Source organism: Talpa occidentalis, unplaced genomic scaffold, assembly GCF_014898055.3.
Source record: "Talpa occidentalis isolate TD23 unplaced genomic scaffold, MPIMG_talOcc4v2.1 talOcc4.14, whole genome shotgun sequence".
In the NCBI taxonomy this organism is placed as follows: Eukaryota; Metazoa; Chordata; class Mammalia; order Eulipotyphla; family Talpidae; genus Talpa; species Talpa occidentalis.
The window spans coordinates 60773333-60798934 of record NW_023601433.1 but is presented as its reverse complement, the minus strand read 5'-3'; the positions used below and the strand labels follow the sequence as shown (position 1 = coordinate 60798934).

General features: G+C 40.6%; 1 protein-coding gene across 2 annotated transcripts in view; it reads right to left on the bottom strand.

Moving 5' to 3' along the window:
- Window positions 1-25602, bottom strand: part of DHTKD1 (dehydrogenase E1 and transketolase domain containing 1) — a 39141-nt gene that overhangs the window by 4056 nt on the left and 9483 nt on the right. For both annotated transcript variants that reach the window (XM_037510607.2, XM_037510608.2), the window contains exons 4-15: window positions 25118-25312; window positions 23836-24105; window positions 19792-19963; window positions 18311-18509; window positions 16796-17108; window positions 15164-15248; window positions 13622-13761; window positions 10807-10957; window positions 9487-9593; window positions 5586-5750; window positions 2566-2648; window positions 1776-1945 (exon numbers count right to left, since the gene is read on the bottom strand). In XM_037510607.2, coding sequence (XP_037366504.1) covers window positions 1776-1945; window positions 2566-2648; window positions 5586-5750; window positions 9487-9593; window positions 10807-10957; window positions 13622-13761; window positions 15164-15248; window positions 16796-17108; window positions 18311-18509; window positions 19792-19963; window positions 23836-24105; window positions 25118-25312 — 2050 coding nt within the window. The remainder of the gene's footprint in view (window positions 1-1775; window positions 1946-2565; window positions 2649-5585; window positions 5751-9486; window positions 9594-10806; window positions 10958-13621; window positions 13762-15163; window positions 15249-16795; window positions 17109-18310; window positions 18510-19791; window positions 19964-23835; window positions 24106-25117; window positions 25313-25602) is intronic.

Below are 25602 nucleotides of genomic sequence, written 5' to 3'. Positions count from 1 at the left end.
CCACCGGAGGAGGGCCCCGCATGGCGTGCAGACCTCTCCTGCCGCCTGCTGCTCCCCTCAGCAGTGTACTTCGGTCCTTCTGCCTGCTCTGCTCCCCGCTCTGGCTCTGGTGAATTCTCTCACCCTCCCGCGCTTCTGACTGTACCCAGTGCATGTATAAACAAAACAAACAAACAAATAAATAAATAAATAAACATGCCTCTATTAAAAAAAAAAAATAAAATATTGAATTTTATGGTTTTTACTATTGACTTTTGGATTCACTATTGACATTTATTTTTTTTTTAATAGAGGCATGCTTTATTTATTTGTTTGTTTGTTTGTTTGTTTTGTTTATACATGCACTGGGTACAGTCAGAAGCGCGGGAGGGTGAGAGAATTCACCAGAGCCAGAGCGGGGAGCAGAGCAGGCAGAAGGACCGAAGTACACTGCTGAGGGGAGCAGCGGGCGGCAGGAGAGAGCGACCCTCCTCCGGTGGCCGGGGAGCAGCCGGGGATCGAGCCGGCGCTGCAGAGGCTGCGGGCAGCTTCGCAACCCAGCGCTCAACCGCTGCGCCACCGGGGAGGCCCCACTATTGACATTTAAAAGCTCTTTTAAGGGCCTCCCCAGTGGGGCAGGGGTTAAAGTCACAGTGCTATAAAGCTATCACCAGCAACTGCAACAGCCACTGTGGTTTGAGTTTGTTCCCCCACCAGGGAGCTACCCACATGGCACAGCAGACCTCTCCTGTCTGGCCTGCTGCTACCCTTAACAGTGTATTTCAGTCAGTCTGCCTGTTCTACTCCCCACTCTGTTTCTGGTGAATCCTCTCACCCCCCTGTACCTCTGACCTGCATCCCAGTTCTTGCATGCATAAATAAATAAATTTTTAAAAGAAAAAAATAAAAGCTCTTTTAATATTCTGAATAGCCCTTTGTCAGATATGTATTTACAAGTATTTTCTCCCAATGTATGGCCTGTCTTTATTTTCTTCACAGCAGTTTTCACAGTAATTTTATTTTTCATTTTGATGTCTACTTTTTCCTTTACTATGGAATGTGATTTCAGTGTTATATATAAGAATTTTGTGGGGCTTCCCTGGTGGCACAGGCAGTTGAGTGCAGCACTGTGAAGCTGTCCACGGCCTTTGCAGTGCCAGTTCAATCCCCGCTGGCTGTGGAGCAACCCACATGGTGCAGCAGACCTCTCCTGTCTCACCCACTGCTCCCCTCAGCAGTATGTTTCGTCAGTCTGCCTGTTCTGCTCCCCACTCTGTCTCTGGTGAATCCTCTCACCCTCCCACGCATCTGGCCTGTAGCCTGGTTCTTGTAGAAATAAATAAATCTTTAAAAAAAAGAAGAATTTTGTTTAAGGCAGGTTGGAAAGATTTTTTTCCTATATTCTTCAAGAAGTTTGACATTTTTCCATTTAAGTTTAGTTCTATGATCATTTTTGAGTTAATTTTTACATAAGGCACATATAGATGTGCAATTATTCCAGTTCCATTTGTTGGAAAGACTTGTATTTGACCGTTTTATTGGATTTCTTATAAATAATAATGTAACACTGATTACCTCCAAACTCTCCAAAAACTAGATGTCTTAGATGAGAGAAGGAATGACTAAAAGGGAAGCCAAAAAAACATGGAGATGTTGGCTCTAGTAGCATGCTTTCATATCTCCAGATTCCATGAAATTCTAATAACTCACATGGTCCCTATAATCTCTTTCACTTGAGATAGTCTGAAAGGACTTCAGGTATCTGAAAACCAATCCTAACAAGAACAACCCTTTACCTTTAACATGTTTGTATTTGCTCATCTCTTGTTGTAATGAATCCAGCGGGAAAGGGCAGAGTTCCTCTATTCGGATGATGGCAAAGTCATCCTTCTTGGCTTCCAGGGATTCTCTTTGCTTCAGCAGAGCATAGAAATGTTTGCCACAGCAGAATACTAGGCTTTTAACTCTGTTAGGTAGCAAATGAACAATGGAGTAGAGGAGCAATATCTTGAAAAATTGTATCAGAAGAAGGGGGAGAATGTGTAGACTTAACTGCTTCACACAGGAAGCCACCGGGGACTCCCTGGTGGTGCAAGAGGTTAAGCACAGCACTGTGACGCTATATGCAGCCTCTGCAGCATGAGTTCAATCCCAGCCTGCCAGGGAGCTGACCCACATGGAGCAGCACACCTCTCCTGTCCTGCCCGCTGCTCCCCTCAGCAGTGTATTTCAGTAGATCTGCCTGTTCTGCTCCCCACTGTCTCTGGTGAGTCCTCACCCCCACCCCACACCTCTGGCTTACTCCCCAGTTCTTGTATGCATTAATAAATAAATTTCTAATAAAAAAAGTGAAACCACTGGGGCCGCTGTAGTTGGATTCAGTAACAGGCTAAGCTCTGGCTGTCCTTTAGCAACACAGGCCTCCGGAGTTTACTCTGCATGTCTATGCTAATTCCTCCCCCACCAGCTTGAAGGATTTATATTAGCACATTTCTTATAAAGGTCCATTTGGGATCCTTAACTAGATATTCCCACTAGTTAAAAAATTCAACTTCAGAGAAAGAAATAAGAGATGCATCAAATTACTTTTTTGGATCCACAGATGAATCACCAATGACTGGTTTGAATGATGTTCCTGGTACCATTTCTTGAAGAGTTGACACAGCTGCCTAAAAAGGGGGTTAGGGGGAATAGGAAGCAAGTCACAAATCTATTAATCAATAGAAAGGAACTAAAGATACTTTTATTTGTAGGGATTTTTATCAAGAAATTATCACAAAATTCTCTCTTGGAAATGTAGATAAACACATTAACTATTGAATACGGCATCTTTCCAAATGTTGTAAGTACTATAGTCTTCAGAATAAAATTATTTTTCTGGGGTTACATATAGCTCCAAAACATAATTTTAAGAAACAAACCTGTACGACCAATATAAAAAAATGTGCTTTAATGTTTTGGAATTAGAAACAAGATTTTATAGAATTTATATTGTGAACCAAAAAACTGAGGGAAATTATTTAAGTTTTTTACTATAATCTATAACTAAAACCTATTCAATCAGAACAAGTAGGAACAACACATGATGAAAAGAAATTTATGAATAAGCTCAAGTGAAATATTTGCAAAGAACTAACAGAAGTTAACTTGTGATACCAAATTTGGGCATTTGATCTCTTTTATTATCATCTACCAATAATTAGTTTTCCTATATCTATTCCCAAATAAGTAGATGGCATTTGGCTAGGTAATTGTGAACAATCACATTGATACTGGGATTCTGCAATATAACCTAAAAAATTAATGTCAACTCTTCAGTATTCTTATTACTAAACAATGCATAGTAAGTTCTCTATTCTGAACCAGAGTCCTTTGTCAACCCTGCTTCCTAGGATAGGAATCAACAATAGAAGGGTTCAGAATTGGTAGTGTGGGATGGGATTTAGGTATCATCTAACAAGCCCCCTATAACCAGGGTAAGTCATCCTTGAATAGGCCATTGAAAAAAGGGTTAACATATTCTGATAGAGGGAGTATACCAATAATCCAATTTTCAGGGACTTCAGAATTAAGTAATAGTTGTAATCACTTTCAAGTAGTAAAGGACTTGCATATTTAACTTAAAAATATCAGTTTTTGTCTTGGAGTCTAAGGGTTAGCTACCAATATTTCTTTTTTTTAATTATTTATTATTATTTTTTTAAACAATATTTTCTTCCCCCACCCTCAATATTTCTTAAAGCTCCTAAGCAAGGTCTATTTTATCTGATAAATAATAGACTTGAGGAGAGGGGTGGAATACTAGGTTGAGAATATGAACTTTTATTATTGGTTGAAACAACAAGAGAAATTCTCAAAATGAATTTCTAATAAAAAATAAAATTCTAATAATTCAATATTCAGTAATATACACATAGTACTTAGTATCATACTCCTTGGTAGTCATGATTGTGGGAACAAGTGACAACATCAGGAGTACAATGAAAGTTGGGTCAAGAATCCCACAGTACACATTTCTTAGAAATGAATTACAGTAATTTTACATTTTGACTTGGCCTCTTTCATCACTATGTCAACAGAGCCCTATCAGAAAGACTGTGTTGATGGGTGGCATTCATTTTTCTTGCCTACCCTGTGATGCTTCTTGGTTCATGCAGCTACCTCAAAATGTGCAAGACTGTTCACTGGAACATTGGGTCAGAAAGAAAAAATAGACCAAACAAATGAAAAGCTGCCATTGGTGAAAGAATATGTAGTGCATTTCTAGTCCCAGAGTGGGGGCTAAAGGCAGCAAGTGAGGGGCCTAGAGCACAAAACTTAAGGAGCTGCCCACTTTAGAATCATATAAGCACAGACCAACACCAAGTGTCTCCTTACTCCTTACTTTAACTGAGGGGTTAAAAATATAACTAGTAAAAGAAAATCACTTGCAAATTTCCTCAACACTCCCTAGTTTCAAACATACACTCTTAAACCTTTAAGAAGCACAAGACAGTCTTGGACAGCCAAATCCTAAATCACCCCAGTACCAGCATGCAAAGTGAGGCAAAAGTTTTACGAATGTAAATCCTAATGAAGACTTTCATATAAAACTGAAAAAGCATATTGCAGATGGATAAATGTGTTAAGTAGTATTTATTATCTTGAACTCTGCCACTTGATAGCTAGCCTATTTTTGCAATTTTAAAAATATGTTGTGCACTTAACACTTAGGCAGGTGAAGTAAGAGAAAATGTATCTTCTGTAAGCAGTGGAGCAATAAAGCCACACTCTATAATGTTTATGTTTATTAAAACAGGAGTCTACCCAAAGGACACAGAAACATCAATTCCAAAGAACACCTGCACCCCTATGTTTATAGTAGCACTATTCACAATAGCTAAGCTTTGGAAACAGCCCAAATGCCCAAAAATAGATGACTGGATCAAGAAGCTGTGGTACATATACACCATGGAATATTACTCAGCATTCAAAAAAGATAAACACATGCAATTTGCAGCAACATGGATGGCGCTGGAAGGGATCATGCTCAGCGAAATAAGCCAAAAAGAAAAAGAAAAATACCGGATGGTCTCACTCATAGCAGGAATCTAGAAAACTTAAATAAGGGACCAGGAAAATGAATAACTATAAGAAAGTGAAAATCAAAATCAACAAAAAACTATGAACCAGAGACACTTTTTGGGGGGTGGGGGGCGGGAGGGGAGGGATTGGGGTCAGAATGGGGGTTTGCAATTGTATGGGGAATATAAAAATAAAATTTATTATTTAAAAAAAATTAAAAAATAAAAAAAAACAAAAACAGGAGTCTACCTATAATAATTCATTTAACAGAAATATCTAAATAAAGATTTTCTAGATGATGAATAATATCAATAGTTTTCAACAAAGTACTTTAATACCCAACTTCCTACTATTGATACAGTAATGCTTATTAGGTCACTTAGATTTTAAAATTTTTTCATAATATTATTTTTGCTCAGACCAGGATACCAGCGTGAAGCAGCAAGGTCAACCAAAACTAAAGAAAAGTTCCTGTGATTTAGAGTTTTAACTAGATACAGAAAATAGAGGAAAATGAGAGGAGAAAGATCTTTTCTACTTACAGGGAACCTGAGCAGCATCTTCGGGGAAGCAACAATCAGGGGTTTTCTGAAGTTCCGAACCATCTGTCTCCTCAGGAGGTGGAAATACTGGGCAGGAGTGGTTGGGTTTGCCACGAACATGTTCACCGTGTCGCCATCCACCCCCTCTTGTGTGCTGTCACACATCTGAGAAGGATATGGCACAGGACCTTCAGAATTGTCTGATTCAATCATGACAACAATTTGTTACCCAAAAGTTAACACAGGCCTCTCAATAAGAAGGAGAAAAGATACTTCCCTCCTTCGTGGAAAATTATCCAAAAGTGAATGTATGAGTTGTGGAGAATGACCCAGAGGACAGACCGGATGGCTCTCCTCATCTGCCCCAGTCCAGGTATTTTAACATAGTTGTACCCAAACACAGCTGACAACAGAGGCATATTGGAGAGGACTTTTTAAAGAATAAAGATTCTGATCTATGGGGATAAGCTGGTAGAAAGAAGTAATATTAGGATTTCACTCTCCTAATGAAATAAGCACAATTTTAGTTTAGTTTTTTTTTTATTTTTTAAAAAAGCTTTTATTTATTTTTGGGTAGAACTGAGGTATAGGACAGAGGTGCAAGGGTGGAGGGGGGCTGGTGAGAGGATTCACCAGAGACAGGATTCACCAGAGTGGGCACCAGAACGGCTGGATTTTACTGAAATACAAGGCTATGGGGAGCAGTGGGTGAGACAGGAGAGGTCTGCTGAGCCATATGTGGGTTAGCTGACTGGCCTGGGATCTAACTCAAGCCTTCGCGGTGGTAATGCTGAGACTTAACCCTGAGGCCACCAGGGAGGCCCTATTTTAGTTTGTTTTAAAGACCAAAACAAAATCAAAAGCAGCTAAAAGGTTAAAAAGTTGTGGGCAAAGAACTAAATTAGAGAAGATTCTGGTGGAACAGACAGTGGTGTGACCTCCTAACCCCACTCCAGAAGAAAGCAAGTTGAGGGGTCTCCCTGGTGGCACAGGGGTTAAGTCTCAGCACTATGAAGCTATCACAACTGCCACTGCAGCATAAGTTTGATCCCCATGCAGGGAGATGACCCACATGGCACAGCAGACCTCTCCTGTTTCGCCTGCTGCTCCCCTCAATAGTGTATTTCAGTAGATCTGCCTGTTCTGCTCCCCACTCTGTCTCTGGTGAATCCTCTCACCCCTCTCCCTGTACCTCTGGTCTACACACCAGCTCTTGTATGCATAAATAAATAAAAACAAATCTTCAAAAAAAAATCATCTGTATACTGATGATCCCCACACTGTACCTTCCCCATACCTGTTTTCTAAATTTCCTTTGAAAAATCTAATTCTGTATTTCAGATGCAGTTCTTTAATGTACCTACAATTTTTTTCCATATCTAATTTTTATAAAGTCATTTCTGTGTCATTCTCCAATATAATTACCTAATGTTCTATTTACTGATCTATTTATCTATCATCTATATATAGATAAAATACAGATAAAATATGATACGCTTGTCATTGGGGTGATGTGTTTGATACCACCATTTATTGTGAAATGCATAAAAATAACATGCCTTTTATGAAAAAAAGTTCAACATCCCTTATAATCAGGGAAAACCACATTGAAATACCACCTTACATCAGTAAGAATGGCACATATCAAAAAAACAAGCAACAACAAATGTTGGCGAGGATGCGGTGAAAAAGGAGCTCTCCTACATTGCTGGTGGGAGTGCAAACTGGTCCAACTACTATGGAAAGCTGTCTGGAGGTTCCTCAGTCTACTAAAAATGGAGCTATTGGGCCTCCCCGGTGGCGCAGCGGTTGAGCGCTGGGTTGTGAAGCTGCTCGCAGCCTCTGCAGCGCCAGTTGGATGCCCCACTGCTCCCCGGCCACTGGCGGAGGGTCCCACATGGCGCGTGGACCTCTCCTGCCGCCCGCTGCTCCCCTCAGCAGTGTACTTCGGTCCTTCTGCCTGCTCTGCTCCCTGCTCTGGCTCTGGTGAATTCTCTCACCCTCCCACGCTTCTGACTGTACCCAGTGCTTGTATAAATAAAATCAATCAATCAATCTAAAAATAAATAAAAATAAATAAATAAAAATGGAGCTACCATATGACCCGGCAATTCCACTACTGGGAATCTACCCAAAGGACACAAAAACATTGATTCAAAAGAACACCACACCTGTACATCTATGTTTATTGCAGCACTATTTACAATAGGTAAAACCTAGAAACAACCCAAATGCCCAAAAATAGATGACTGGATCAAGAAGGTGTGGCAGATATACACAATGGAATATTATTCAACAATCAAAAAAGATAAACTCATGCCATTCTCAGCAATGTGGATGGAACTAGAGGGAATTATGCTCAATGAAATAAGCCTGAAGGAAAAAGAAAAATATCCAATGGTTTCACTTATAGCAGGAATATAGGGGAACCAAATAAGACATCAGTGTAAACAAATAAAAACAATACAAAACACAGCCAAGCAAAAACAGACAACTATAAATCAGAGACATATTGCAGGGGAGGAGGGAGAGGGATCAGGGAGGGAGGAGCACAGGGGACTGAGATGATGGTGCACAGGTGCATTGGTGAAGGAAACTGGGGGGACTACACCTGAGCGGGTGGGGGGAAGCAAATATTGTTTAAAAATGAACAATGATGTAAAAAAATTTAAAAAATTAATATAAAAAATAATACACCTTTATGGATAGAGGGATGATAAATGAATAAATAGATGATAAAAAAAGAATAATAGTAAGATATTAATGTTAGAATCTAGTGTGTTCGTTATAAAATTTTTTCAACTTTTCTGTATGGAAATTTTCAAAATAAATATTAGGATATCAAATGTATGAAGACATTAGTGATGATTCCCACCAAATGATAATAATGATGATTTCCATGTGTTTATTTCAAAAGTTTTAAATAGAAATGTAAACATTTTTAATGGTCATGAATCATTTTATAAAAATACTATCACTAATGGAAAAAGTTTTTTTTTAAGATTTATTTATTTATGCATACAAGAACTGGGGTACAGGCCAGAGATACAGGGGGTGAGAGGACTCACCAGAGACAGAGCGGGGAGCGGATTCACCAGAGACAGAGTGGGGAGAAGAACAAGCAGATGTCCTGAAATAGACTGCTGAGGGGAGCAGCTGGCAAGACAGGAGAGGTCTGCTGCGCCATGTGGGTAGCTCCCTTGCCAGGGATTGAACTCATGCTTGGGTGGCTGTGGATAGCTTTGTAGGTTGCATCTTAACCCCTTACGCCACCAGGGAGGAAAAAGTTTTTTAAGTAAAAAAAGATTCCTTGGCCCAGCTCCTAAGAATCTGATCTAGAGTTGATCCCTGTACCTCCATTTATAAAAAGCTCCTTAGATGATTCTGATGTTCAGCCTAGTTAAGCAAAGAAGACACTGATTTTTGCCCCCTTGGATTGCCAAAAAGCATGATCTAATATACTGGAAACATAATGTTTCCAAAGGATATTGAAATTGCATTAGATCTGATTCATCCAAACACTATCTTACAACTTAAGGTGCACAGTAAGTTATCTGCAGGAGGTAGTTCTATTCCAAAGTACATTGGAATCCAAAAGGCATTTGAGGGGCCTCCCCTGGTGGTGAAGCAGGTTGAGCGCAGTGCTATGAAGCTGTCTGCAGCCCTGAAGCAAAGGTTCTCTCATGGCCGTTGGCGAGATACCTGCATGGTGTGGCAGACCTCTCCTGTCTAGCCCGCTGCTTCCCTCAACAGTGTATTTCACTCAGTCCACCTGTTCTGCTCCCCACTCTGTCTCTGGTGAATCCTCTCACCCTCCCGCACATCTGGCCTGTACCCCAGTTCTTGTATGCATGAATAAATAAATCTTTAAAAAACAAACAAAAAAAGGCATTTGGCATACCTGTAAGAAACGCTCAATGCGACAAGATGAGTGGTCTGGCCCAGCCCCATCGTACCCGTGTGGAAGGAGAATAACAATGCCACTCTGCAGGAGCCACTTAGCCTCACCTGAAATAGCACAGGTAGGGAGTACAAACTCTATGAAACAGGTACATACAGTCTGCTGTGACTTGGGAAGTGACACAAACATTAGTTAACTGCCTGGCCCCCTACAACTATTTCAGCCTGTGCACTTTCTAGCACTATTGCACCTGCTTAGGGGGAAAACATTTGTCACAATGGTGGAAACCCTATGGTGACACGTGAATGGGGCTTTAGCAAGTGGAAGAGAAACTCAAAGGTAAACACCCTGGCTTCTAGAACAGCATGTGCCACTTTGATTTCATCTCAGGTACAACTCATACCAAGCATGGTCAGTGCCTATCTTTCCTCATAGCACTGCTTACAACACAGGCCACTGTCCTCAAATTTTGTTAAACAGTCTCTGGACAATTCAAAGTCCAGTCTCCTCAAGGCATGTTTTCTCCTCGCAATTACAAAGTTACAGAGAAACACAACCATAGGAAGGGGCTGAAGTGTACACTCAAAAGCTGAGTGTTCCCTTAGATTCTCGTTCCCTCCAGAAAATAAGGTGGAGGGACTAAGAGAGCTTTACACTTGTATTTTATATACTTTGAATATTACAATGAGCAGCATTACAATGATGATTAAAAATAACAAAGATATACAACTTTCAACTTTCAGATACTTAACTACCCCAGCACTGAGGGAAGAGAATTTTCTAGGCTGCCATTCACTCTCATACAAATCCTCACCATGTCTCCACTGCCCCCTTGTGATTCACGTCATAGTTACTCAACATACCCTAAGAGCAGACCTAAAGTCAAGCCAGCTGGGAGCTGGCAGGCACAGACACAGCTCCCTACAACCAAGCAAATTCCCCTGGTGATGATAAGAAGCTCCCTGTACAGCCCTCCTGCTGAAACCCAACTCTCCTGGTGACAGAGAACCTAAGTGTTCTTCCCAGTAGTTTATTTAACAGCTTAATAGTTGTCACACCCCAATGGGTGACAGAGCAACCCTCAACTCTCTGGAAAGGCTGTGGTACAAGAAGTCTCATAAAGAACTGTGGCCTCTTTTCACAAATGTGTCTTTTTTGGGAGGGGGGTGCATTTTGCCTATGTTTTGTTCTATGCATTGATTTTTTAAAATTTTTTTATATATTTCTTACATTCATTTTTGCATAATGTATACATTTTCAAATTTGTCTTGATGACGCTAATGTCCTATGCCCACAACATACCCACATGGCAACACCAACCTCCAGAGATGAATGTGTCAAAGATGATCTGGGCACCATTGAAGAAATCACCAAACTGAGCCTCCCAGAGGGGTAGTAATTTAGGGCTTTCAATGCTCATCCCATATTCAAATCCCAGAACAGCTTCTTCTGACAGTGGGCTGTTGCTGACCTAAAAGAAAGGGAGATACTGTCGTGCAAGGAAGAGGTGACATGAGTCAGTAAAGGTGAAGCATCCCATTTATACAAACCTCTCAAAAGCAAGGAGGGGTAGAGAAGAAAGATTTGTTTTCATTCATCTCCACGTTCCTTTGAGAAAGAAGATCTATTGCTCTCTCTGAGTGATGCAAATGGAAAAAATAAGGACAAAGAAAGGAAGAGGTAAAGGCAGTTGGAATATAAGCATTAAAGCCTTTCTTAGAGAATAAGTGACATTAACTTCTCAGATGACCCACCATCAGGACTGAGAGTAAAACTGTGTCATGCAAAAGACAAATATCTTATATTTTCACTCATGTGGGAGATAAAGAAATAAAACAAATGAAACAATCAAAACAAAACAAACTCTTAGAATACAAGAACAAAATGGTTACTGAAGGGAAGGGGAAAAGACGGTGTATAAATTGGGTAAGAGGGGCCAATTGCATGGTGAGGAAAGGAAACCAGACTTTTGGTGGGGGCAGGTAATATGTATCAAAGGCAAATCATAATGCTGTATACCTGAAATCTATAAACCATTATTACTTTAAATTAAATAAATACCTTTGTTTTAATGTTATAAAACAAAGGGGGATATAAAACAAAGGGGGAAGTTACTATAAAAGGCCTACCTTTGGTTAGAAGTGATTGTTCTATTATCCTATGTGCACATCAAGGCTTATGGAGTATCATATATTGAGATAAAAAAATTCAGACTACAAAATTAATTTCTGGTGGGGGCTAAGGAGATTTGACAATTAAATGCAACACAATACTGAACTGGGTTTGAAGATGACATGGTAGTCCTGTCTCATTGTTAATTTCCTGACTTGGCAAGTTATATTGCTGATTTCGGAGAATGTCCTAGTTATAGGAAATACACATCTAGGACATCAGATTGGCAACCTGATGAGTCCAACTTGATGTCTCAAATGTTTCACAATGAGAAAAAGTTCCTTTATATCATACCTCCACCTCCAAAATTTTTTTGTAATCTTGTGTTTTTTCAGCATTTTTCTAAGAGATCTTTTTTAACATCACAGATTTATAGAATATCATCTGGCAATAAAAAGAAATGCAATATGCTCCACCAGCGATAGACCTTGAAAACATAAGGGTGAGTGAAATAAGCTAGTCACAAAAGGCCACAGAGGGCCTCCCCGGTGGCACAGCAGGTTGAGTGCAGCCCTGTGAAGCTGTCTGCAGCCTCTGCAGTGCCAGTTGGATTCTCGGCTGGCCAGGGAGATACCCACATGGTGCAGCAGACCTCTCCTGTCTCGCCCACTCTCCCCTTAGCAGTGTATTTCGGTCCTTCTGCCTGTTCTGCTCCCTGCTCTGTCTCTGGTGAATTCTCTTACCCTCCCACACCTCTGGCCTGTACCCCAGTGCTTGTATAAATAAATAAATCTTTAGAAAAAAGGCCACAAATTATATGATTTCATTCATATGAAAAAGCCAAAACAGGCAAATTAATAGAAACAGAAAGTAGATCAGTAATTGCCAGGGACAGGCAGGTGTGAAGAATGGGGCATGACTGCTTATTTTGGGTTTCTTTTTGGGGTAGTTAAAATGTTCTAAAATTAGATCATGGTGATGGCTGCAAAACTCACTGAATACACTAAAACCCACAAATTGTACACATTATGTTTTAATAAGTAAAAATAAAATAAAATTTATGCTCTGTCAATTATACCTCAAGAAGGATACAAATAAAACCTGGAAAAATTATATCTCCATTATGATTACAACTATACAAGTGTGTGATTTATTTGGGTAAGAACTCAATGACAGCACAGAAAAAAAATAGATGATTTTTTATCATGGTAGATTTGCATAATTTATCTTTTCTTACTTCTATTTGCTTCAGTTACTTATCAAGTTAGCTTTTTAAAGGACCCATACTTTTCTCAGATTTGTGAGTTTGATGTAAATGGGGTTTGGCTGGGCGACTTTACTTGCTCCTCTGCCTGTTCTTACTTCTTTCCTCGTCTTTCTTCCTACCAAGGCTAACTTACCCACTCATACTCTGAATCAATCCTTCCTTCTTGCTCCATCACTTAACCCCTCTTTTCGGAACCTTTCCTACACTCATTTTTTCCTTTCAGCAAATAGACAATCAAAAGCTCAAAACTGGACAACTGTTCCCCTAAGCAGTGCTCTCCAGCCATTGATTGTTTATTGCTTATGTTCCAATATGAGACCTACTTTCTCTATCCATTTTGCACCTCTTTATTTTAAAAAGTATAGAATCCAAAGCTGCCAACATCTGCTTCCAATTGCTTTAAGAATCTTGTAACTGCGGCCTCCCTGCTGGTGCAAGGGGTTAAGTCTCAGCACTATGAAGACATCCACAGCCACTGCAGCTGGAGTTCAATCCCCAGCCAGCCAGGGAGCTAACCCATGTGGAGCAGCAGACCTCTCCTGTCTCACCCGCTGTTCCCCTTAGCAGTGTATTTCAGTACACCTACCTGTTCTGCTCCCCACTCTATCTCTGGTGAATCCTCTCAACCCCTCCCCCCATGCCTGGCCTACACCCCAGTTCTTGTATGCATAAATAAAAATAGATCTTTAAAAAAAAGAATCTTGTGACCATGGTCATCAGTACCCTCAGTTTACAATATATAATGAAACCTCCTACCTCTAGAAACCCCTTCTGATGAGGGTCCATATGGTTCAGAGGGATATACATGTCATCAGTCTTCTGGCAAACAACCATGGCATGCCTGTGACTAAAAGTCCCACGGCCAACATCTTGACCACTCAGACGAACATTAAATCCTAAACAAGCAAGCAAGAAAGAAAAAGTGCAGATTTCCATGAATAACCAACTAATAATAAGGCCTGGTGATTCTGAATTCTTAATATCAGTTCACCCTGAGACTTTTTCTTAGGATAATAAATATCCTTATGAAAACATAGTTGTCCAATATTCAAAAGTCTGTAGTCAAGGTGAGATTGTATAAGAATGGAGAGTCAGCATTTGCCCTACAATTTTCAGAAGAAAATATCTTTCCAACGCATCTAGCACTGAACCTTTTGTTTCCCAAGAATAATTATTCTATAGATTATTTTCTAATGAAAGTCGTCAACACCGGTGAGGATGTGGAAAAAAAGGAACTCTTCTGCACTGCAGGTGGGAATGTAAACTGGTTCAACCACTATGGAGAGCTGTGTGAAGGTTCCTCAATCTGCTAAAAATGGAGCTTCCATATGATCCAGCAATTCCACTCCTAGGTATTTACCCAAAGGACACAAAAACATTAACTCAAAGGGACACCTGCACCCCTATGTTTATTTCAGCACTATTTACAATTGGTAAGCTATGGAAACAACCCAAATGCCCAAAAATAGATGACTGGATCAAGAAGATGTGGCGGGCCTCCCCCGGTGGCGCAGTGGTTGAGCGCTGGGCTGCGAAGCTGCCTGCAGCTTCTGCAGCACCGGTTTGATCCCCTGCCACCGGCGAGGGTCCCACATGGCGCGCAGACCTCTCCTGCCGCGCTCACTGCTCCCCTCAGCAGTGTACTTCGTCGGTCTGCCTGTTCTGTTCCCCGCTCTGGCTCTGGTGAATCCTCTCACCCTCCCTCGGGTCTGACTGTACCCAGTGCTTGTATAAATAAATAAATAATTAAAAAAAAAAAAAAAAAGAAGATGTGGCACATACACACAAGGCATATTACTGAGCAATCAAAAAAGATAAATTCATGCCATTCACAGCAACATGGATGGAGCAGAGAGGGATCATGCTCAGTGAAATAAGCCAGAAAGAAAAAGAAAAATATCAGATGGGCTCACTCATAGCAGGAATTTAGAAAGCCTAAATAAAGGATCAGGAAAAAAACTAACTATAATAAACAAAAAATCAAAATCAACAGGCAACTATAAACCAGAGACACACTACAGAGGGGGAGAAGGGAGTAGGATCAAAACAAGGGTGGTGGGAATTTTATGGAGACTATTCCCAAGACGAAAATGCAATACATTGTACAAAAATGAAAAATGATGTAAAAAAATATATAAAAGAAAAAAAAGAAAAGAAAGTTGTCAACACCACTTAATTCAGATAAAATAATATTGCAAAGATAGGTTATTGTAACTGAAAACCACAGGTTTTATATATATAACAAATACCATACAAGGCATTCCCTACCAGCTATGCAGCTAAACAGAAAAGTCTTACCTTGAGCAAGTAATGAGCCCAAGGCAAGAGCTTCTGCTGTGGCCCAGTCTAACTTTGTTCCATCCATCACCTTCTCCATTCTGGACTGTAAAATTGAAGAGGAACAAAAAAGAAACTTTTAAGAGGCCGCACCTTGGACCTCCCCTGGTGGCTCAGGAGGTTGAGTGCAGCGCTGTGAAGCTGTCCGCAGCTTCTACAGCGCCGGTTCGATCCCAGCCAGCCAGCAAGGGTTCCACATGGCGCGGCAGGCCTCTCCTGTCTCACCGGCTGCTCCCCTCAGCAGTGTATTTTGGTCAGTCTGCCTGTTCTGTTCCCCGCTCAGTCTCTGGTGAATCCTCTCAACCTCCCGCGCATCTGGCCTGTACCCCAGTTCTTGTACAAATAAATAAATAAATCTTAAAAAAAAAAGAGTCTGCACCTTTTTTCACGCTAAGTTAAAAATATAAAATGCAACAACATAATAGAAACTTACTGTTAAATAAAACAGAATGTTAAGGCCACAGGAGTCTAATGCAATTAAATGATATTTTAAAACAGGCAAAACAAGCAGGTTAGTGATTAACCCTGCAGCTGAATGGAGGGAGATAGCATGAAGGAGGGGGACATGGGAAAATGGGCTGGTAATGTTCTATTTCTTCTGCTGATGGTGAGTATATAGATTTCAAAAATAATTTCTACACTTATTAAAAAAACAAAAATGAAGCTAATATTTGAAAATAATTCAGAGGGCAAAGTTTTTTTTCATCCAGGTTCAAGAAAGATGAAAGCCTTCAAAGCCTTATTGCCTAAGTTTTAGTACTGAAAGTCCCATGTTCTAGGAAACCCCCGATTCCCAGGCAAACCAAGAGAATTTATCATCCTATATTTAACATTAAACAATATGTGCCTGGTGGTGCAAGGGATTAAGCACTGCACTATGAAACTGCCCTCAGCCTCTGCAGCAAGAGTTCGATCCCCGGCCAGGGAGTAACCCACATGGCGCAGCAGACCTCACCTGTCTCGCCCGTTGCTCCCCTCAGCAGTGTATTTCAGTCAGTCTGCTTGTTCTGTTCCCCACCCTGTCTCTGGTGAATCCTCTCACCCCCTACCCCGCATCTCTGGGCTGTACCCCAGCTCGTGTATGCAAAAATAAATAAATCTTTAAAAAAAATAAACAATATGGAAAACCTCAACTTTTTAAGGGCCTAGAGGCTTGCCTTCAAGGGCATATGTGTTGATTTTTGTTGGTTTTATGAAGTTTACAAGATTATTTTTTAAAACATACTAAAGAATGAAAGTATTTTCTGCTCAATGATCAGAAGACTCAAAACAGGCATTACTACATACTGTTGTATCTTTTTAATACCGAGCATGTAATGTTAAACATATACAGATGCTTAAACATGATATATACACATTAAGGAAGTGTAAATATTCATAGAGGAAAGGTGGGCATAGATAAAATTGAACTTAAACTGAACTTGACTCTTATTACCAAAATACGACTAGGCTGGGTCCCCAGAACATAAAGACACACAGTCAAGATTTGCCAAATGAATAGGCCAACTAAACAACCAGCAATTGTGCAGCAACATCAATTGTCTTCCTGCACAAGAAGAACAAAGGATAACCAGAGATGTCAGTGCTCCCTACCTGAACATACATCTTCAGAAGGTGACTATGCATCTGGAGTTCCTCTGGCACCTCTACAGACTTCTTGGCAATAAAGCGTAGGAGGTCGAGGGGCACACCCGTGTTCCAGGTGGTAATGCAAGCTTCTGGCTGAACCAGGTCCTGCCAGTGGGCCTGCAGGTTAGTGGCAGGGGGGCTGTAGTTGGCCATGTTGGTTAAATGGTCATTTAATTTTGCATAGTAGGTTGCTTTGATTTCTGACACCTCCTCCTGGGTCATTAGTCCTTTGGCAATGAGGTGTTCTGCATATGTATCTGGGATACTCTTTCGGGCTCTGTTCAAGAAAAAGGGAGAAAAATCAACCTGATTTGTAAATATCTAAGAGAGACAGACTGAGTCATTGTCAAAGGTATTATGAAGTATCATAGTTATAAAAGTCACATAGGAAGTCTTTTGGAATTAGAGAGGGTGGTTGCACAATATTGTGAATGTACTAAAAGCCACTGACTTGCTCACTTTAATATAGTCCATTTATGTTATGTGCCTTTTATGCAACAAGTTATTTATTAAAACCAGGGAGTGGTGAGAATCCACCTTTTCCAGGCAAGCAAGAAAAACAAATTTAGAAGCTTTTGTCTACAGCCAGGTAGAATTAATTAGTAATAGAGTTTTCCAGGGAATGGTAATTCTGGAAAAAGAATTTACAGGACCTAACTAGATTGGCTATCCATCTGGCACCCCTTTATTTAAAAAAGTATGGAACCCAAAGTTGCCAACATCTGTTTCAGGTGGCTTTAAAATCCCTGTAACTAGAATCATGAGCACTTGAGTTTTACAACAACCACAGATGTTATGGAATAGTCATATAACACTTTGAACTATAAAGTTTGTTCATAAATATCATATTTAATCTTGACCAAAGGGAGAAATTGGCAGGATAGATTCCTTTACATGAAGTCTTGATGTAATTCAAGTAATTCAGCTAAGTTCAGACTTTGAAGGAAAAGCCAAGTGTGTTCTTCCCATAGCAGTCTGCTACCTGTGACTAGAAAAGCTCATAAAATGTCACCAAGACTGTCCCAGTTTAAGACTGAAAGTTCATGTTCCAGGCAAAAAAAAGAGAGTTGGTCACCTTGAGAGTGTCTAATAAAAATAATAATGCGAGGGCCTCCCTGGTGGCACAAGAGGTTAAGACGCAACCTATGAAGAAATCCGCAGTCACTGCAGCACAAGTTCGATCCCCGACCAGGGAGTTACCCACATGGTGCAGCATGCTCGCCCGCTGCTCCCCTCAGCAGTGTATTTCAGTCAATCTGCCTGTTCTCTTCCCCACTCTGTCTCTGGTGAATCCTCTCACCACCACCCCCAGGCCTTTGGCCTGTACCCCAGTTCTTGTATGTATAAATAAATAAAATCTTTAAAAATAATAACACTAATAATGCAAGCACTATATGAGACAGGGGCTTCAGACAAAAGTTTATCATTACACCTGACAATTTTGTACATGGCCGGGTTGGTGAATGTTTATCATTGTACCTGATGATTTTGTACATGGCTGGGTTGGTGAAGAAGGGCTCATCCAACTCATTGTGGCCCCACTGCCTGTAGCACAACAAATCAATAATCACATCTTTCCGGAACTGGCGCTGGTATTCAAAAGCTAGTCGTGTGGCACGGACCACTTCCTCTGGGCTATCTCCATTGACATGGATGATGGCACAGCCCACAAGTTTCCCTGAGGAAGAAAAGACCATGATGAAGCAGGCCAGCTAACCCTGAAAGACAATAATCCAACTCCAACTCCTATTGCCTGTGTTAGGAGACAGCCCATTTCCTGGGGGGTAGTTTGGCTTGGTTGTTAAGAACCACTAATTTGGGGTCCAGATGATAAGAATGAGTTCAACTCCCAGTTTTGAGACTTATAACTTTGGTAAAGTTATGAGTCTCAGTCTCCAGTTATAACAATGAGATAATAGTTTCTCTTTCTAAGTAGTATCATAAAGATTAAATAAGTTAATACACACTAAGTGCTTAACATGCCTAGTGCATAATATCACATCTATTTTGTTACTGCAATGTTCTTCCCTCCAAGATGAAAGGATCATTAAAAAACACATCCTAGACCCAGAATGTATTTTAATATCTTTATCAAACAAATCACAAAAAGCTTGCATAGCCCCAAAAGACATCCAGGCCAGACTTTGGGTATAAAAACAGAATATTTCCTACCATCTGACAGTTCTTACAGCTCTGTGAATATAGTATGAATAATAAAAACCCTACCTTAACACAACCAATTTCCACAGGCCAAAGCAAGTTGACTTTGCCTCTTAATATCTGATCTCTAAGGAGACCATCTAGCCAAATTTACTGGTTGAACATCAGCCTTTTATCTAAAATGTTGGGTATTCCAAATTTGAATATCCTAAAAAACAATTACTTTTAATGTTGTATTAATTGTGTTGATCTCATGTTTCTACCAGACATTTCACTGGATATTTAAGCAATTAGAGATTGTACCTCTAAGTTGCAATTTCCTTGGAATTTAAGGTTCCTATTCAGACTTTCAAAGAAATATTAACATAACAACACTGTTGGTGACTACTTACCACATCTGATCCAAAATGTAAGATGGGGACCTCTATGGTGGTGCAGGGGTTAAAGTCTCAGTGCTATCAAGCCATCACCAGCCACTGAGGCATGAATTTGATCCCAGCCCAGGGAACTAACCCACATGGCACAGCAGACCTCTCCTGTCTCACCCACTGCTCACCTCAGCAGTGGACTTCAGTAGATCTGCCTGTTCTGATCCCCACTCTGTTTCTGGTGAATCCTTTTACCCCCACACCTCTGGCCTGTACCCCAGTTCTTGTATGCATAAAATAAATAAAAAATAAATCTTAAAAAAAAGGTAAGATGGAATATCCAGTGAGGTTCACTGTTCTGAGTGAACTAGAAATTCCTCCAGAAATATGTTTTCTGATGCAGTGACATTGACTCAGCCTTGTGTTACCTACCAATATCACTACAGTATAAGGAAGACCTTCCCCTCTCTGCTGGAGTGGTATAGCCCAGCTGGTTATTCACAATCAGATGGACACTCCCACCAATTCTGAAATGTGGGAGATTAGAGAGTGTAAATGTTTCAGGAACAATCCCTTGACCACAGAAAGAGGCATCACCGTGAACCTAAATCACGGAGAAGAAAAAAGAAAAAGAACATAAGGGATTGAGAAATTTAGGTTGTTATATTGAAAAACATTGTTTGCAAATTACAACAGAAATGTAAACAACCACCCTCCCACTGTTTTCCTGCCCTCCTAAAAATCTGCTCGTTACAAGATTTTCTGGAATGGTTAGGTTGATCTCAAGCAACTTTCAAAGCGGTTACATCAGTTCTTTTCCTATTGTAGCCACTACCAGCTGACCTACTCATTCCGTCCTTCATCATCACCTATACCCATCACTTAAGCAAAGATTCTAGTCAATTCAACAGAACCATAGAACGAAGGGCTACTGGAGGTGGAGAAGGAAAACAAGCTTTACTAGAAGCTTGCGGGGGGAATACAGCCTGTAAGACAAAAGGAAAAGTGCACACTTTGAACTCTTCCAGAATCATGCTGCCCTCTGGAAGGAAACTGCATATAGCTCACATCAGCTAATCCTCACTAGGTGTGTTGTCAACTGTTGTGAACATAAAAGAGAGTGAGGTGAGAGCAAAGACAGGAGGTGAGGGGGGAAGTCTATCATACATCAGTGAAAGAAAGCTTTGAGGAATATAAAATATTACTATGAGAAAACGTCAAAAATGTGCTATTATTCTGGAAACAGATGCCTGCTAGATCATTATGAAACCTGGTAGACAGAGGTAGTAGGAAAGGGGGAGATTTTAAAAAAGTTGAAAGCAAATAATGATGGAATTGTAGATGTCAGATGGTCTAAAGGCAAATGTGAACTGTAATAATTTCGTGCTAGAAGGCTAATGTTATAAACAGCCAAATTGCTGAAATAAAGAACAAAATGACCTGATAAGCCCTAATACAAGATAACTAATGTGGCTCTAATAAAAAAAAAGTGCAAGACCTAAATATGAATGAATAAATAACAATTGGAAGTATATTTTTTTCAAATGACATTGAAAATGTCTTTAAATGTTATTTCTTTATAAGCATAAAATTTGCCTAAGGAAACACTGCTTTGACTATGTGAAATTTCTAGCCCACACCTTCCTAATTTCTAGGGCCCGTAGGGATGACTCATATTTTGTAGTATCTATGCCTAATAATAACATACCCTTACATTTTCTCCTCAGTACAACACATTTTCTCTATTAGTCTGCTCAACAACTAGGTATCAGAAAGGAAGTCACAGATGAGAAAACCAAGGCTCTGAACAAAAGCATATATACATTTCATATGTTAGACACCAGACTTTCTGAGATACCTCTGTTTACCCTACTTATTTCAACAAGTCTTTTCCTGGCTCAAGGAATTATTACATACATGTTCTGATTTAATCCTCAGAAAACTATAAGGAACATAATATATTCCCATTTACCCATGAGATACAGAAAATCTAAGTAATAAAACCAAGCACGCCAAGGTTAAGATTCACACTCTGGTCTTACTGATTCCAGAGTCCTTCTCTTTTCTATACCATACTACATTTAGTGTCCAGCCATAAGCCACACAGTAGTGCACGTAGGTCGAGGAGTTCCTGGCATCTGATTATTCCTTACTCTTTGGTGATGGGATGTCTTGTGGGTAATGATGTAAAGGGAGACCAGCAAAACAAAAGAGAGAGATTTGTGCCTCACTGCTCCTTTTGAGAAACTATTATAGCAGAAGCCTTGCTAAGAACCTAACATCTGTTCATAACATGCATTGTTGTTGTTTTTTTTAAAGATTTATTTATTTATACAAGCACTGGGGTACAGGCCAGAGGTGCGGGAGGGTGAGAGAATTCACCAGAGACAGAGCAGAGAGCAGAAAAGGCAGAAGGACCGAAATACACTGTTGAGGGGAGCAGCGGTCGAGACAGGAGAGGTCTGCTGCGCCATGTGGGAATCTCCCTGGCCAGCCAGGAATAAAACCGGCACTGCAGAGGCTGCAGACAGCTTCACGGCACTGCGCTCAACCCTCTGCGACACCAGGGAGGCCCAACATGCATTGTTTTATTTTAGTTTTAGCATTCGCAGCACTAAAGCATACATTTGTCATTTACTAATTTCATTTTCCTTCTTAAATCAAAAGAGAAACTGGGGCCTCCCTGGTGGCACAAGGGATTAAGCTCCGCACTATGAAGCAATCCGCAGCCTCTTCAGCACAAGTTCCATCCCCTGCCAGCCAGAGAGCAGGGAAAGCAGACCTCTCCTGTCTCGCCCTGCTGCTCCCCTCAGCAGTGTATTTCAGTCGGTCTGCCTGTTCTGTTCCCCACTCTGTCTCTGGTGAATCCTCTCGCCTCCCACCCTGCATCTCTTGCCTGCACCCCAGTTCTTGTACACATAAATAAATCTTTAAAGAAAAAAGAGAGAAACTGCCCCATTGTTCCCCCTAATCTTTGAAGGAGTGAGGTCTATAAGTACAAACCAATGCTAGGGGAGGTGGAAGCAAATCAACCCAACATCCCAACATGGCTGGGATTTGGACACAAAGGATCACAACTGAGAATCCACTTCCACCAGATCGAGGCCCAGATAAACAGAAGACAGCTAGAAATGGGGGCATGAGGAATCTCACCCACCATTATCTATGGGCTCCAATTTTACAGGCCCCACAAAAAATTAGAATGTGTATCAAGCAAGATAAGAGATGTACAGACATATCAGGCTAATAATCTTGGAACAGAAAGTAGACAAAAAAAGGGTTCTCATCACTAAAGAAAATGCCATTTCGCCTCTTACTTCAGATGTCCGTCTTAAGATGTGTTTATGTGCTGGGTAAATACGAATGACTGAAATATCTTAGAGTATCATGAACTAAGTCAAGTGGGACATAAAGAGAATGTCTGACTGATGGTGTGAAAGTTTCTATTTAGATATGCTTATTCATAATATCATAAAATCATGTCATAATCAAATCCAATTCTGCCTGCTAAGAATTTAGTCACTGGAAGTTTCTGATCCATGGAAAATTAGCATGAATAAGATAATGTGGTTATTTGTATACGTAGCAAATATTCTACTGCCTTACAGACATCTATTTCTTTTTTTTTTTTAATAGAGGCATGTTTTATTTATTTATTTGTTTGTTTGTTTGTTTGTTTTGTTTACACATGCACTGGGTACAGTCAGAAGCATGGGAGGGTGAGAGAATTCACCAGAGCCAGAGCAGGGCAGAGCAGGCAGAAGGACCAAAGTACACTGCTGAGGGGAGCAGCGGGCGGCAGGAGAGTTCTGCGCGCCATGTGGGACCCTCCTCCGGTGGCCGGGGAGCAGCCGGGGATTGAACCGGTGCCACAGAGGCTGCGGGCAGCTTCGCAACCCAGCGCTCAACCGCTGCGCCACCGGGGAGGCCCCAGACATCTATTTCTATTGGGCTTGAAGACTAGTTACTGATAACTAAGGCAATACCACCCAGAATTCTTGTAAAAAAAATGTGACCCACAAACAAAACTCTAAAAGCTTCCTGTTGGGTTACTAAACAAAGAGGTTAGAGAAAGCAAGAACCACACTAGTAATTTGCTTTGTTTGCCTTACTACCAGAAGTCTTTGTTTTAAAACAAACAAATGAAATAAGTCCAAACTCTTGTAGCCTCGTTAGACATGTGGATACTTGCAGAGAAGTAAGGACATCTGTCCTCTTAGAAGTAGCAGTAATGCTAGTCAATACCAGCTGAATTAGAACTCAGAAAGAAAAAAACAGGGGGAGCCTCCGTCTAAAGTGTCTGACCTAAAGAACTGATGACCTCACCTCTGCTATTAATTTTTTAATAGAGAATCTTCCCAAAAGTCTATCTTGGTTTTATCTTGAATGTCTACCATGCCCTTTGATCAGTCAACCAGAACACTCTTTCTCCTGGTCATCCCAACCTCTGGCCTCACTTCCTAAAGCTACAATTACCTGTAAACAAATGACTCTGTCGCCAGGTTGAGCACCACTGTCTGGAGAGTAATCCCCATCCTGTCGGGACTGCTGTCTTCCACGAGTCTTCCCGACAGCCACTGGGTTAACAGCTTCTAGGTGTGAAGGGTTAGGCAGCATTGTCACGTGGAGGGGATGGTGTGCCCCAAAGTCCAGGTCCACAGAGGAGGTCAGATGAGACAGGACATCCCCAGTGGCTGAGATATTTTCTGGAAATTCACTCAAGCCTCGCATTTTACGAAACATCAGCTATTATGAGTAAAAGATTATGATAAACATCCACAAGAGACTAAGGAAAATCTTATACTGCTATACAATAAAAAATTTACATACATGCTTTTATAATTATTAATACTATGTATTATTGTGTGCTCAAATGCACAAAAATATTTGGAAATCTTCACAACAAATAAAATGCCAAAACTTTGAATCCACCATCACAAAGAGTTACCTCTTCCTTGCAATAAGAAAATTTTCCAAAAGAACTTCATAATAATCTTGTTAAAGGTAGACAAGAAAATAGAATTGAACTTAATCCTATTTAGGTAAGAGATGACTTACACCACTTAGACAAGTCAGATCCAAAAAATTTATACTGCATGGGCTAACATATACAACTAGTATATTAAGTAAAAGTTCTCATTAAAGAAATATTTTGAAGGTTATGATTCAAACTTTGTAATGTACAATGGAAGGAATCAAAATATGAGATTCCCTAAATAAAGATATATTGGGGCCTCCCTGGTGGCACAGGGGTTAAAATGTCAGCACTATCAACCTATAGCCAGCCATTGTGGCATGAGTTCAATTTCTGGCCAGGGAGCTAACCCACATGGTACAGCAGACCTCTCCTGTCTTGCCCGCTGCTCCTCTCAGCAGTGTATTTCACTAGATCCACCTGTTCTGCTCCCCACTCTGTTTCTGGTGAATTGTCTCACCCCCCGCACCTCTGGCCTACGCCCCTGCTCTTCTACACAAAAATAAATAAAATTGAAAAACAAAAAGTACACTTGAAAGAAGAGAATTTATCTAGTCACATCATCCTTAAGGATACTAACTCCTGCCAACTTCTCTGGGAAAAGAAAGAATTCATAAGAATATATAGAGAACCAACCTTAAAGCAGTTCTATCCAATGACATTAACTAAGCTATCTCCTGGTCCATCAGCTTAGTTAATTTTCTAAAAGGAATTATTACTATCCGTTTCATTCTATTACAGTCAATTATAGATCAGTGGTAAGAAACATAGAAAGTACCTTACCTCTGGAGGGAATTGCAGAAGACCTGTTAATAAGTTGAGTCTTCCTCTATGGGGCATCCCAATAATGACATCAGTGATTCCACCATAGGCTGACATTTTCAGCAACTCATGGAAAAAGCCCATCATGCTTTCAGCTCCTTCGCCTCCATATCGCTTTACTGTGGCAAACTTGGTGGCCAAAAAGTGGTCAAATTCCTACGAACATCATGTCAGACACATCAGTCGCAGGGAGATAGTCCACAGCTCAGATGAAAATCAGACACGTTTATGTGCTGTAAGGACACCCCACACCACTTCAAGTGGGTGCAGCAGTGGCCTCTCACTACAGATTCCAGACACAGAGAAGTCCAGCAGAGCATAGCAGGGAAGGCTGGCCCAGGACACCACACAGGACTAGGGATGGCAGAGAAAATAACTTGAGTGGTAGACTAACTTCTCCCAGAGGAATCCCTTGCAAATGTGTTCTAGGGTGAGGTTAAGCCCTA